Raw genomic sequence first — 16,446 nt, forward strand, 5'->3', positions numbered from 1 at the left:
TGTCTCCATGGAAGTGATGAGCAGTGGATTAGGTATACATGTACCAGCAAAAAATCACTTCATAACTCATGAAAAAAAGTAAGTCTGTCACATATGTGTTTTCTTTTTCTTGTTTAATAGTAATCTGTTTCACCAATGAAAGTTTATGAGTTGCCTATACAAAACAACCATTACACCCTTGCTACTTTCAACAATAGACCTATAGCATACAGAACTTTGCTACTGTTTTGTTTACAATCTATGCATATGTTAACACACTGAATACATAGATCTACATACATGTATGCAAACATTTCCATGCATGTCTCAATAACACAGCCTATAATATGCTATACATACATTTCAGTCCACATATCTATGAGATTGACACAATGAACATATAGCTGTCAACATACTGAGGCGGGCCAATAAAATTTATGTCAATGTCAAGAGGAAATATGTAACCAGGCTCTTATTCTGGTATAATTCATAATTCATAAACAAGGTTAAGGTGGAATTTAACAGTAGAATTCCACACAACACGAACTGATCACATTCTCACAAAGGTCATCAGGTTTGCCACCACAGACAATTAAATACAACCAAATCGGCTCGACTCATACTGCCAGCATTCTAACAATGATTATCAATTATTCTGATAAAAATCAGGCAGCATACAATCATCCAGTCATGATCTTTAATGTATCGCCGCAAAGTTAATTTACCAGTGCAGATTTATGCATAGTCGTCTGCTCACAGACTACAATGTACATTTCAGATTTCACAAACAACAGGGCACCTGGTTAGAATGTGGGAAAATCAACTGACTGGATGACAGGCCAGAAGAGTACAGTACAAACCCATTATTAAAATCAACGTCAGAATTAATTCTTTCAGCTGTGCATACTATTAGTATCAATGGGAAAAAGCTGTGACACTGACTCATACTGTGATATGTGTGTACAAGGAGATGCGGGGATTGTCTGATTAGCAGCTTAGGCCTAAAACCTGTTATCTCTCCATGACAACAGTATGTTAAACAAAGCCTCACTAAAACAATAGCAGATGAATTTGCATGACTGAGTAGGAAGACAACATTTTATTGTTTTACAGACTGAGGCCAAGCCTTCCTGAACAACGACCATATAACAGCCCTGTGTGAAATAAACCAGCAAACGTGGGCTTATAGGCCGACAAATATAATAGACTTAAAAGTCTAACAGACTGTGCAAATCCTGCCCTTTTGTTAAGGCTACAAATCTGTGGTGAAAGTCTCACTCCACCGCAATATCCTTATAAACTGGGTCACGCTCTCACAGAGCATGTCACCCACCCCCCCTCTCCAGTCTCAAATCATCCAGTGGGTTTATAAAGCAGACTAATGCACAGTACAATTGTCTCAGCATATCTTACCTGTGATTCTGTGCCTGAAGGAAGCTAAACTCCTCCTTGATGCGGTCACAGGACTCCACCACTGTGAACTTAAACGGCTGCCCAGGTTGATGTGGGGCCTACAATAGATGGAACAGCTTGAAACGTAAAATTTCAATTAGTACGTCAGCACATGTTTTCCCTTTTTCTCACTGACAAGTCATGCACGATTGGTGACCAAACCTATAACAGCATATACCCTTCATACATTCAATCAAAGCCAGAGACGATTTATACACTGTACATAAAACATATCCAGGCATTGAGATCAACCTAACTGCAGCATTAATTTAAAAGTTCTGCTCTCCGGCCTATGAATAATACATTTTACCTAGACCTGAAAAAGACATATCAGAACAGTCTACATTTTTTATGAGTGAAGAATAAATGCATATATTTTATTCCTTCGTTAAACTGCCTATTATTGATCATGCTGATATTTCAACAACGACGAAGCATGGAGGGATTTTCTTCCATAATGCTACCAGGAATGTACCAGAATACCTGCATAAGTGAACACAGTGGAATGCTATCATCACAGACATCAAGCTAATTAACTCTAGTTCACCATCATTAATGCAATTTAATGGAAGGAGAAAAAGGTTTCATTTTTAATCCACTCGTTTTGCGCCATACTGCACATTATTTGGGGTTGTCTTAGCTTCACAGAGGACAGACAACGCAAACCAAGAGAAAAGATAGCATCAATCTAAGAGAACAGGTTTTCCAAGTGTGATAACATAGTACTGGACTAAATGTTGTCTGGACACGTTACACTGGAGTATTGATTAAACTCGCCACATCGACTGAGTGCTGACAATGTTGTAAAGATGTCAGTGAAGGGCTTTATAAATGTGGCCAGTTCATGACGGGCTCTGCTACAGAGCCACTGGTTATTATCTCCAGTCTTGCTTCGCCTCTATCCTGAGTCACAGAAAACAGACTGCAAAAGTTATCATGAAACCAGGGCTTCATCAGGCGAACTTTTCACTAAAATACCTTCACAAATGCAAGTAAAAATAAATCACAGCCGGCAGTTCTGGCAGCTTGGGTAATTTTACTGAAACTGGAAGTTGAACTAGATCATAAAACGAATAACGAACCTGAACGTAGTCCATGCAACAACAACAACAGTCAACACGGGGACTCGTGTTGCACTAAATTCAGACCCATAACGTTTAAAACTACTCGAAAATCACAGGCAATGCACACTGAAAGACAACTTGAGTGAAACTGCCTACAAACCAACACAAAACAAGGGTAAAACAATAGTGGGAGTTGAACAGATCTTCAACTTCAACCGCCGATAGAGGGTGCGGGAAGGGTAAACAAAGAAGAGACATCAGAGCAGTATATAACCATCCCTACCAGGCTTCCACTTACGGGGTGCCGATTCGGATACATCTTGTATTCCAGGGCTACGGAGCGCCCGACTAGGCAGGCACGCTACCGTAAATAATAATCCAAAATCCGTGGAGAGAAAGGCGAAAATCCGAGACGAAATCACGACGCTTTGAGCCCTCACTTGGGCCCGGCAAAAACAGAGCACAGCCAAGAGGGTAACCGAGTAAAATCCAGTACGCTAAATCCAGCAGGCTTCAACACTAAACTCCGGGAATATAGTACAGCCACTCAACACAAGCAGAAACAGGACACAAATCCTTTGTCATAGGTAAGTTTGGTAATGAAAACCTCACGGAGCAGACCGTCCATTGTTTAACAAAGCATTGTGAGTGTGACGCTCCCCAAAGTCATCTCGCCGCATTCGGAATGACGCGCACCGTGGTCAATTTGGTGCGTACAGAAAAACCCTCGTGAACCGCCAGGAAAGATGCCACACACGGTATAATTCTACACGCGGTATTAGCTCCAAGTAACAATAGCGCAAGGCAAATATACTTGCCATATATGGGAAACAAATGATTGGCCCTATCAACAAACACTGCTATCGACACAAGAGGCCCACGTGGGGTGATTACTTATTCACAGCGTCTCTTCAAACTGACCAATAACAGCGAAGCTGTCCGAGCTGGCGCTCACAAACGAGCATAATGTGTGAATAAATTACCTGTCACTCAAAGTAACGTGACCTCATAGCGAAGTTGAATTTAAACATGGCCTATAATATCAACCCATTTAAACTACGTAGATCAGAAGGTACCAGAAGAACGTTATGACAATCGGGTACACCGAAAACCACACGCAGAATACATCTCCGTCTCTCCTGCAAGGAAATGTTGAGTGTGATAAACGTATACTATATTTACAGTCCAAGTATTTATACCAAAGGTGACATTGGATTCTTTTCCATGCAGTGAGCGCGTATAACCTCTTTGTAATAATTATCAGCTAAAACGATAAAGAATGTGATAAAAACAATGGTTTTATAATATGGTTATTTCTGCATTATGCTGACGAACAGCGATTCGATACAGCAGTAGAGATTGTGCACGGCTAGGTGTTATGTGTGTATCAGCCCATGTCTACCCCACGTGGGTTTGACATGCAGCTGTCAAACTGCCATACGGCCTGAGGCCACGCCTTGATGGGATTGCTCGGTGGGCAACACAAGATTGTTGAATAGACGGCTGATGTGAAAAGAATAACAAAAGTGGAGGGTATAGCTTGGCCCAATGCAGACATCGGAGGGCGCCCAAAGTACTTGACCAAAAGTTACAAAGAGCTCTCCCATGAATAACACCTCAGTTTCTGAGATGCTTTGTAAGACGACAAGGATAATATATGCACACATCGAGCCCAAAATCCATTATCCTCTTTCGAGCAATCCTTGATCGATCGAAGAGCTGACGGCACTAGAGATGCCGGACCATAATAACAGTGGTAGTGCATTTTGATAAGAGATTTGGAGGGAAATCAGTTCCCTGAACGGTTGATAATCCGATTGCACCATTCAAGCCCACATGTGGCTGATTTCATCAATACACAACTAAATACCGGTTTCCTTTACCGTCCTCTATCTCTCTCTCTCCTCTTTTGTTCTTTGTTTGATTTTGCTTCACTTGTTTGCGTTTACCCAAGCAGTTTGCTCAGCATGTTGAAGATAGTGCGGGGAAGGGGCTGCATTTAAATCACCCTATAGGTTTGTCTGTGGCCCATGATGCTCGCGGATGCTGAAGACGAATGAGTACTGCATCCAATTTAGCTTATCAGCGCTGGCCAGGCTCGGGTGTTGCCATGCGTACAGTGGGATTAGCGGGCCGTGGCCGCCGGCTATCTGAAGAATGACCGCTCTTCAAAGACTGCTATCTCTCCCGAGACACCGACTGAGGCATCATGGGTAATTCCATCAGATCGAAGCGGTTAACATACGTGTAAGATCGACACCAGCAGGAGGGAAAATTCTTGTCAGACTGGAAGTGCCCGCGTGGTTCATTTCGTTATAAAAGTTTCCCGACATCTATACAGGCTATGAATGGATGGCGGTTTTTCATAAATTTCTGGCTTTTAATATACATACATTGACTTCAGAGATTAATTGTTTATAGGTTCAAATCCAGATGTCGTCGCTTATTGTTCAGACTATCATGAACATTGAATACGAAGTTACATGTGTAATATATATATATATATATATATATATATATATATATATATATATATATATATATATATATACATGCACACAAAGCTTTCATCCTATATCTGACGTCAGGGGAAGAGAATCAGGCAGAGACGGCCAGCTTTAACGTAAATTGGTATATGTATGGAGTATAGAAAAATAATATGACAAGATATGATTAATATCATAATCTGAATTATCTTCTTTAGTGTGTACCAGCCGATATAGTTTTCTCTACACAAATAGTACCATGTTAAAAGATGGGTAATAGGCAAGTAGAGATCGACGCATTAATATTGCCCGGGAGCCCTGCCTTTTGTCGTATAATAATCATTGTGACCAATGTCCAATGATAGCAATACCGGGAACTAAACCCATACCTCGAGTGCCTGGTGCATGCATGACTAAACTTTGCTGCTCTCACCACATGCAGAACCAAGTCCTGTCGCATGCCCCGCAGGATTGCCATGTTGATATAAGTGTACATGCATGAGTTGGATTGGTGTTATATAAGGGTAATGGGTAACTTTTTGAAGGGGTGTTACAATCACATATATAATGATGCACTTCATGCATCCATGGATTGCACGTGACTTGGCTTATGAAGATCGGTGGTGCAGCTGGAAAACTTTTGTAACACCGACAGTAGGACAAACACATATGTTTCTTCAAAACACTTGATTTATTTATATATCTCATTGGTGTTTTACACCGTACTCAAGAGCATTTCGCTTATACGACCATGTGTACGGTGGCACGATACTGGGTATAGAGCTGGGGGGAACACACGGCCATCCATAGTTTCCTGGCAGAGCTTCCCACATACGACCGCCGAGGAAGCCAGCATGAACTGGACTTGAACTCACAGCGATTGCATTGGTGAGAGATTCCTGGGTCCTGCTGAACACACCAACCATACACTACGCCATAAGGGCCCCTGACACAAACGTCCCTGCAACATACCGAATATTCATGAATATAAACCTTGTTATTCATTTATCGACATTTTTGGAAATTTGTGCCTATCAATATAGGCACAAATTTCCAAAAATATTGTTTAAAGATTAGCCCTTGTAAGATTCAGTCTTTCTCTGGGTTAAAATAGCAACTTTAACTTTTTCAGTGATGTCAAAGTATATTGTATAACTCATCAAAGAGTTACAAAGAGAAAACAACAGTGCATTCCTTGGGCAAATTAAATTGTCAATGGTTATCTATATATTCATAGGCGAATTTAGCCAAAACGTCAAACGTTTTCTGGGCATTCTTGATTTTTAAAACAATTCTTCACCCCTGAATGCAGATGTCTCTAACAGCCTTGCTGAAGAAATTATGCAGAAATTTTAATGACACTGTCACCATTGTAACTAAATCGCCACAAGTGAATGATATTTAGAAAACATATAAGGTAGTATATCGGTGTTTCTCAACTGAACGAATCTATAAGCGTCAAAGAGACGTTCGTATATACCCGCCATCAATCACAGTGAACCAATTTCCAAAACAACCCTCGACACAAACCACCAAAGAAAGTATCAAGTATCAAACGGTCATCAGTTTTCAGTGATGATGGACAGACACGAGGATTACATGTCATGAATGATTTAAATCAGTATCCGAATAGTACACCTTGCTAGTTTAGCAAATACATGTATCTCAGTTACGCTTTGATTGCAGCTTTTCATATATCCAACCTGGCGATCTAATTCAACACAATAAATACATGGTTGCTGTATAGCCATTGAGTTATATAATTTTTAATGTCAGTGGTAGTACATGTATAAAAACACAAAAGGGTTGATCCTCCGTTGAACAAAGGATCGATGAAATAATTATGCCAAATTAATTCTTCTGTTATTATTAGATACGACACACACACACACACACACACACACACACACACACACACACACATATATATATATATATATATATATATATATATATATATATATATATATATATATATATATATATATGACCGCTAACGAGGGTCTACCTGGAAGTCGGGAGACCTGGGATCAAACCCGGGTGGGGTCATACCAAAGAATTAAAAATGGTACTTGTTGCTTCCTCGCTTGACGCTCAGCACTGAGAGGTTAGAGCTTCCTGGCCACCCAACTCGGCTTTTCACTCCTACACCCCTGCAATGGGTGTTGACGATGTTCACTTTTGTATAGAACGTCCTAAAATCCTAAGGTATGGCATGCAAAAAAAAGAAACCTGATATGACGTCCCGTGCAAAATAACTTCCTTTGCATGGCTATTTACATGCAGGGCTATATATATGCTCAGTAGGTTATGTTAAAAATTTACTTCTGTCCCTGATTATTACCCGACTGGCTGATTATCAAAATTCTATTGGCCGTGTCACCTGTAACAATATATCAACTGCATATATCAATTCGAAAATTAAAATAGATTTGTATACATATATTGGGTGGACATAAAAAAATGGGCCGTACTTTGACACTCAATATCTCCAAAACCCTCTTACGTCAGCTTCTAAAACATTACACACTCAAAAGCCATTATATCCTTAGTATACAGACCAAATTTCAATTTCATCCTTTAAGATATCTGTCCATCGCACCAAAATCAAAATAGGGTCAAAAACGCATGTTCCGGACATTTCAAAATGATGTTCTACCTTGTTTTACCTGGTGATGAATTGGTCCTCCATCTTCTCGGTAGAAGGCGCGCAAACGTTTCTTCCATGAACTGATTGAGCCCCAAATCTCCTTAAGAGTAATTTTTTTCCAGCAGTCCTTGATGCGTGTCACACAGGTGCAGCGCGCGCTCTACTCATGGATCACCGGAACGTGCGTTTTTGAGGTTATGTTTTCATTTTAACTCTGTGTACAGACTACTCAAGCTATGAAAACTGGTCAGTATATTAATAAAATCATGCCATTTGAATGTCTAAAGTTTGAAAAGGGTTTGAACAAAGGATAATGGAGCTATGCAGCAAGAAAGTACGGCCCATTTTTATGCCCATATATTTATGGCCAGGTCAACAATCGTTTTCCGCGCAGGGGTTGCGCGTAGGGTTGCTTCATGCACCGAACAGCGATGACTGGTCAAACATTATGTGAACTACAGTACTCTCTAATTTGTGTTCTTCAGAAAAACTGTAGATCGGTGGTACACAAGGTTTGTGTACATATAATACACAAAGATGTAGACGTTGAATTTTGTTACAGTTGTGTCTACCTGTGCTACGCAGTCGTTTTTAGAGAGTACGTAATATGTATCAAAATTTTTTTGAAGATTTGTGATCAGTATCTGATCAAATCAAAAAGCAAACACTGGACGGTGATTTTAACCTTAAATTTAGATAATTGTTATGATTTTTGTTATATGCATGCATTCGTGCTAGTGTGGTAGCACCTTCTGCATGAAGAGAGTAGTTCTACTCAAATTAAAGTGCAGTTGTATTATCCATGCATACACAAACATACCGAAGCAATATATCAAAGGTTAAATTACACTTCTCCATTTCTTCGTGCATCCCCATCATCACACGCTTATATATACCCCTGTACCGTGAACAGCCCGGTGTGCAAATCGTTCACACTATATGAAGATCATGTCACTTGGTTCATTTAAGACAAACAATTTCTGGACTGGCTACCATGGTATTTCATTGCTTGGCAGCCTGCACATAGGGTGGCAAACTACAAGTATAGGGCCTACTGACTGATCATCAGCGCATGCATGGAGTGTCAAAATATACTGTGACTGGGGTGTAATGGCTTCGGCATGCGGTTGTTGTGAGGCAGCATCAAATAAATGTTTCGACATTGAGATAATATCGTGGCTGAAATAATGCTACGAAGAAAGAAATATATAATTGAGAAGTGAGCTTAAGAGCTTTTCCTTCGTAACTTCTGAAAGGTATAAGATGAGGTGAAATTATATATAGCTGCACTGGAACAACCTTTACTTGAATTAACACTATACAATAAATACATAAGTTGTTCAGTAAGTAAGTTCAGCTCGATAAAAGTGGTCATTTTCCAGTCAATTTAACGGTCTCGTCTGGCAAAAAAGGTATAATTTAATCCAGCATTACAATTGTCAAATCAATGAGTTACATATAGGGAGTAATTCATTCAGATTTATGTATATAAAATCTGAAATCGTCACGTAAAGTAATAGCATGGCTTTAATCATGCTCAAGAGTTGAAACTGCATTTTAAATCGGATGCCATGAAAACTCACAAATTTGATGGAATCAGTTACAAGTTATGACATTAACCACCCTGGAAATATTGCGATTTGAGCCAAAACAGAACAAAAACTGTCATAATTTTGTTGAAAATAGATCAAACTGCGCCCGACACTCAAATTTATTTATTTATTTATTTGATCGGTGTTTTACGACGTCGGCCAGCATTATGGTGGGAGGAAACCGGGCAGAGCCCGGAGGAAACCCACGACCATCCGCAGGTTGCTGTCAGACCTTCTCACGTACGGCCGGAGAGGAAGCCAGCATGAGCTGGACTTGAACTCACAGCGACCGCGTTGGTCAGAGGCTCCTGGGTCATTGCGGACACTCAAATTAGATCTTAAGCTATGTCGTAAGTTTAAATTGAACACGATGAACCATTTTGAGAACAAATATCTGGAAACTGTTAATTTCCAAACCCTATGGTCTTCAAAAAAGTCGGAAAAACTAGTGTGTAGGATTGACGGACTGACGGACTGACGGACTGACAGACGGGATGCGACTATACAGCTCCCCACTCCCACCCCCACCCCTTTCCCTAGAGACGGGTCTAATTAGAAAGTTGCTCATCCCAATGTGAACCTGTGTTCCAGATTCGGTATTGTGTTCACATCATTAAAACTTGCCATGACTTCTAGAAATTTGATCGTAATTGCCCCAGTTTATAGGTATATATAGATATAGGTAAATAACCAAAAACGCATTTTTAGAAGAAAAATAAATATCAAGAAATGTTACTTTTGGTATTAAAAAGTTTTATTATCCTTCTTCACCTCACATGAATGGTATATGTATACCTTATCATATTGTATTTATTCTCCATACACACTGCACAGTAAGTAACTTAATGGGTTACTAATTAAGGTATTACTGCTTTCAATGTACAGTTATTCTGTATATAGCGTATATGTGTCAGGGCATGGACATTAAGTGAAGCGGACACGCAGCCAGACAGACAGACAGGCGGTCTGTAAATACTGATTGCCAGCAGACATTCCAGTGTAGAGGGAAATTCGCCCAAGTGATTTGAAAGCATGCATGTGTAATGTCCTTTTTGCGACTACTTGGCAACGGCGCGAGGCTTTAACTTGCGTGGACTGATCACACTGCCTTATTGGACAGGTGTTATGGGTGTTTAAATCATTCAGTGCCGCCAACATGCTCCCCTGGCACGCACGACGGCCTTATCGATTGTGGCAGACTTGCACAGGATGTTCCGACCCAATCAGCGGTTTTCCCGCCTCAATGCACTGACGGGAACACGCTGTCGTCTGCACGCGAACTGAATCCAATATGGCTGAAAAACAGTCAGTATCGACCCCTGGGGAAGAGGCTTGATTTATACGTCTGTTATTAATCAAACAGTGATTTGAATATTTAATAAGTAGAGGTGTGTTCAACTGACAGTGCGCAGTCTCGAACGGACGCTTAACGTGATCTGGTTTCCCTACGGGTTGATAACAAACGCCAGCGAGCGAGTGCGCGACCTCGCGCGATTTGACGAAATAATACACGACCATTGTGAAAAGAATGGCTCGATAAAATGCTGAGCCGAGTATTTATTATTAAGATGATCCGATTTAATGAGGACGTCTGTGAAATCAATTAGTTCTTAGGAAGAAGTTAAAACCTCGTGTGTTGTCACTGATTCAGCCGCCAGAGTCTCTATATATATATATATACCTGTATGTAGAGAGAAAGGGTCGTTGATAGACAGCTGTATCACAATACAGGTTGTTAAGTTAATGACTTCACAAAGAATAATTGTGTGCCATGCACTTTATATACCTTGTATGTATATTGAACTAGTAATTACAGCTCATAAATTATGAATGAGACTGGATACGAGGCATACCAGCGGGCTGAATTCACTCAGTCATCATTATGTATACTTTGACCAAACAATGAAATACTTAATCATGCGACGTTATGGCTGCGATATTGCGGAAGTGGAAATGCGTTATAATCATCCATGAAATACGCTGGATTGCCTGTAATGTCTATTAGGCCTATATATATATATGAAGATACTTCTTGTCCTAAGATCCCCTTTGCAATTTTGTGGGTCTACACCTGTATAACGTCTTCACAAGATGGTAAAAAGATATAGACACCATCTTCATAGTTTACATAGATCCTGCTTGAATCACACATACAGTATTACCGTTAACATACAGGGGCAATAATCATATTGAAATACCATTGTCCACACAAGACATATTCTGACATAGTCTTCAAAGCCCATTCTGGTTTTTGTCACAAATATATACACCGGACAGCCATTAGCAATGGACATACTCTTGAGCTGCACGCACGGTAAAGCACCACTGTGACAATTAAGCAAACATAACACGTACCTCAACATACACACAACATGTACGTTACACATGATTCTCAAACACTTTACACATGGATGATTTGTTTACATATACAATATGAATGTATACTTTATTCGCCACGTTTCTTTTCGTGAACTGATTGTTTCTGTCTAGCTTACAATACATATATAGAAATCTATAACGCTGCTGTCCTGAAAATTGGAGTGGATAATGCGATTGGGCGAAACCAAATTGAGTTTGAACCAAAGACGTTTGGAACCATAGGCTGAGTATTTACCTCTTGGCAAAATGCAAATTACCCTTGGGCGTGTGTTATAGAATCATATGTAGGCTAGGACACTAAAGCTCGCTGGTTCAAAGCTCAACATATTTGTGGAGTCACAATAACTTTGGATATGTTTGCCGATTTATCGCTGGCCTTAATTGTCTTGTTCGGATGTATGTATATATGCAAGCTTTGGTTTTAACGTCGTACTTAAAAATTTTCAGTCATACGACGACAAAGAGTCATTAGGTGTGTGCATATATATACCGTGTCTTCTTGAGAAAATAATAAATAATTAAATATAAAATAATATTTGCGAGACACATACTGTCAGTTTTCACCTTGCTAAGTTCATTTCTGCTCCTAGAGGAGAGGGCAATCATAGTAACTGTTGGTGAAGAGTATCAATGGGTTACCTTTACAAGCGCACTGGCGAAGTTTAAGATGCATGTATCCTAACATATAAAAGTACAAAAAAGCTTCTAAGCTTTCTAAGTGGCGTCGATGTTTATATAGCCGTCAGCACAATGTCTGTGCGGTAAAAATCCGAATGGAGGCACTATAAGCTGGTCTCGCCTTCTCGATACGTTCATAGATGACGTCATTTCCGAAAATTTCCGACCATTGACGGAAAATATGCACAAAACACGGGATATGCCTAGAAACCATATAGTCTGCGTTTCAGATTTGTTTTTTTCTTTTCGTGTGTCCTTTAACTCTTAATAAATTTAATAAATCGGGAGTTATACAGAACTTAAAGATGATGCAGTGTGCATTAGTGTAAGATCTGGAGCGTGAGGAAAGACGGGAATGGTGTATACTTCGAGATGCTCTAAGTTTACACTATTGATAATTGCTTCCTTGCAGTAGTGCTTGGTCTGAGAAGATTCTGGTTCGCCTTACCAGGACGGCTTTAATGAATGCTCTATTGGTAAGGGAATTAAGTGGAGAGCCGTGTGCCTCAGCCGACTGGCGACGCCGATCTTCCCAACAGCCTTGGCTTCTTACGCTTCACCAGACATTTAATAACAAATTCATATCGCTTTCCGGATCAGCGCCCGTCTCTGCATCGATCCCACCTCCTCTCACAGGGTCGGGAATTTCACAGCTCAATAGCTATCTTTATTATCGTTTTTTTTTCTTTCTTCATCTTCTTCTCTTCTTTTATTTCTCATTATCCTTCAGTGTCACTTTCGATACATTGTCCAACTCCTTTGAGACGTCTAACCGCGTTATCAGCAATGCAGACAGTTAGCGTCATCTTACCAAGAAAGAGCGACAGGGATGGGTAAAGCGAGGGTTGGAGGACATGAAGTGGGGGAGGAGATGATGAGGGTTAAATTTACGGGGTTCATGGGGTTTGGAGGGAGGGTGGGGGGGCTGAGGTGTCACCAGGATATAGACCTTGGGTTTTATATATACCGCATGGACTGGCGTGAGCTGTAACCTGTCACAAGAAAGACTGTAATACCTGCTTGATACAGTTGTTTGTTGCATTGATCAACGTTTGCCTTATGTTTCTGGCGTGCCCAAGTGGCTCCAGCCGGCCGTCAATAAGATAATCCACCCTCCGCCATGTAATATTCCCAATCGCCTCAGCGTAAGTAATTCGGTTATACGCAGGGAATGGCGGATTAATTGCGTCTCGGCTTTCCTTTCTTCTGTTACGGTTAAAATGGCTACATTGTTCACAGTCGATCTCCTTCTTGTGGAGGAAGAAAATTCACTGGTTCGAGAAAGGTACATTAAATTGCCTTAGCAACACGAAGTTTTAGGGAAAGTTGACGTTGTCAGCTGACGCCGGCCCTGCCGAATACTTCAGTTCTAATGCTAAGAGGATCGACTTCTCGCCTGTAATTGTTTCCCAATGGGAAGAGGTTAAGAGATCATTGACTCTGACGATTAATGAGCTTTTAATGAAACTTGCAAACAGTGAAAACAGACGAGGCAGCGCCCACTGAAACAATACCAGAATGGAGCGGAGTGTAGCGGAACTCACTATATTATTCTGAGGGTATACAGATCCTGTATGCGCTAGGGCTTTGTTGATTTAATAATAAACAGAAAATAATATGTCTTGTTTAACATCAATTATCTGTCGTCGAAAGACAGTAATTTTTGCAGGCGCTATTGACCCAAAATGCTTCTTTTCTCGTTTAATGGCATTTTAGAAAATTATTATTTCCTTCTCCGAATCCATCTCCCCATATTTAACCAATATCACATACTCTCCATTGTTCATGGCGGTGATCCTAATCCGAATGCTAATGAGCGTGAATTTATGGGGGAAAAGTACATATTTTTACATATATCTTCCAGATTAAACTGAATTTCCTGGAGTAAATTCACGAGGAAGAATGCTTGTTAATGATGTATAGGAGCCTGTAGAGCTGGTATAGAGTTTTCACGCTTTTCACGCTTTTAATCATGATTCAGGGACCTATATGCATGACTGTCCCATCGTGAATGCTGTATAGAACATAAATATGGTGTGTTATAAATGAGGTGTAAATACTGCATAATTTATACCCAATCACAACTTTATACGACGGCTACCATGGTCCTGGTGGCAGAAGCCACTCTGGAGCTGACACAAACAGCAACATCACGTGATAAACTCAAGGCATAATGCATGTCATACAGAGCTAGTGGTCATAGATGGATTCGAACCCATCACTGCACAGCGCAAGGTTTCTAAGTACAGATCTAAAGGTATGGGCCAGCAAGAGCCTAGATTTCAGTATATATAGGCAGCTTATTAAACATGTATTACTATTCTTTGATTGCTTTTGATAGCTTATAGTAGCTGGATTGCGCGGGGAGTGGGGGGAGGGGGGGACTTTTTTGTGTCTTTTATGAACAATCGAAATAAAATGCTTTTAAAATGAAACGGGAATTGACAACATATACAGTGTCGTTTTCTTCGCTTTCAAGATACAGTGTGATTGCCCATGGCAAAGGAATTCGGTTGATATGCAAGTATAATTTGCCAGGATAATTTATTTTTACGGGACATTTTGCTTTATGTTTGGAAATGCCGGGTAGATTGTGCATTAAGCATATATACATGTGCACTGACAAAATTATAGGTCTGGTAAATAGTCATGGAAAATGCTCTTGAGAAAATGTGTTTATAAATCATACGTATAACAAAGCATTGCAGCACATATATAGAAAAGAACAGACTAATTGCATGCAGCTATAGAGAAGTCACGGATGTATTTCCCAAGTGATTTACCATGAAATGGACCACTAAAATCAATAGAGATTGTGTAACATGAACGAACACAGCTTTCAGAAATAATCTATAATAGACACACGATACGCCTGTGTGTTGCCTTCCTTGAAATTGTGTATCTTTACATCACAACATATATAGTCGCTGCTTTGGAGCATATGTAAGGTCAAAGTGTTGGGGCCCCAGAAGGCTTCTAATCGGGATTTTTCTTTCAAAACAGTATATTATCACTCCAAGATATTTCCAAAGGGTAGAAAACCCTAACTAAAACAAATTTATCCCGAAAGGAGGCTCAGGATGTGCTTCTCGTTTCTGATTTAATACGCAATACCCTCATTCTTCTAAAAGTTCGGACATACATGTATATTAGTAGTGTTGAAAGCAGAATATTACATTTCTTTACCAGCCTTTTGGAAAAGTAGAGATATGAGTATCTTGTTCATTAGATTTATTTATTTATTTATTTGATTGGTGTTTGACGCCGTACTCAAGAATATTTCACTTATACGACGGCGGCCAGCATTATGGTGTGTTCATTAGATGGTCTAACCATGCGAAAAAAAAGAAACTCAATATTCCTCCTAGAGTTACATATATTTGCTAAAATGAGCAAATCAGGTGTCCCAAATTTTAGAAGAAATAGGCTACTTCATTCTGCCATGTGAAACTTTTCATGCACAATCTAAATATACCGAAACTATGACGGCTTAGAAATGACACAATGTGTCCATAATTGTGTTTTTCTTTTGTTTTTTTTTTTTCCAAAAGATATTCGCCACAAAGCAATTTCATCACTTCTTTTTTTTCTTTTTGTCAAATTAAACTACATACAACGTTTGACTTCCCCATGTGACTTGCATGTGCATTGGTGCATGCATGTATGATACATAATATGAATCTGAAAAAAATGTGTGCTCACTATGTACATAAACAAAGGAGGTGTCAGCAGTCTATAGATACAACGATGACTCGGAAAACTGTCTGAACATGACATTTATTTACATGACGCCGTACTCAAGAATATTTCACATATACAACGGCAGTCAGCAGTATGATGGGGTGGGGAGGGGGGGGGGGGTCGGGCAGAACCCGGGGGAAACCAAGATTGTTGGTAGACCTTCCAATGTAAGGCCGGAGAGAAAACATGCCATTTAACATACATAATAAAATCTGCAAATACACTTATGAGCTATATGTATGGAAGGACAATACTAGTGCTACATTTATAAAGTGTATCCTTCATCTCCTTAATGCATGTTTATCTATACTTTTCATATATCTGTATCAAAATGTATTTTCTCGAAACACAAATTGTCGGTAGACTCCTACACTCACAATGGTGATGTCCTTCAGTGATAACTTTCCTCGAACCATTGGGGTCCT

At 39.9% G+C, this 16,446-nt stretch overlaps 1 protein-coding gene across 1 annotated transcript in view; it reads right to left on the bottom strand.

Moving 5' to 3' along the window:
* LOC135474012 (transducin-like enhancer protein 4) overlaps positions 1–3,256 on the bottom strand; it is a 40,595-nt gene extending 37,339 nt beyond the window's left edge. Inside the window, exons 1-2 of the mRNA XM_064753993.1 lie at positions 2,794–3,256; positions 1,393–1,490 (exon numbers count right to left, since the gene is read on the bottom strand). Of these exons, the coding sequence (XP_064610063.1) occupies positions 1,393–1,490; positions 2,794–2,814 (119 nt within the window). The 5' untranslated portion in view covers positions 2,815–3,256. The remainder of the gene's footprint in view (positions 1–1,392; positions 1,491–2,793) is intronic.
* Positions 3,257–16,446: the final 13,190 nt, after the last annotated feature.

The sequence above is a fragment of the Liolophura sinensis genome, chromosome 8, assembly GCF_032854445.1.
Source record: "Liolophura sinensis isolate JHLJ2023 chromosome 8, CUHK_Ljap_v2, whole genome shotgun sequence".
Taxonomy (NCBI): domain Eukaryota; kingdom Metazoa; phylum Mollusca; class Polyplacophora; order Chitonida; family Chitonidae; genus Liolophura; species Liolophura sinensis.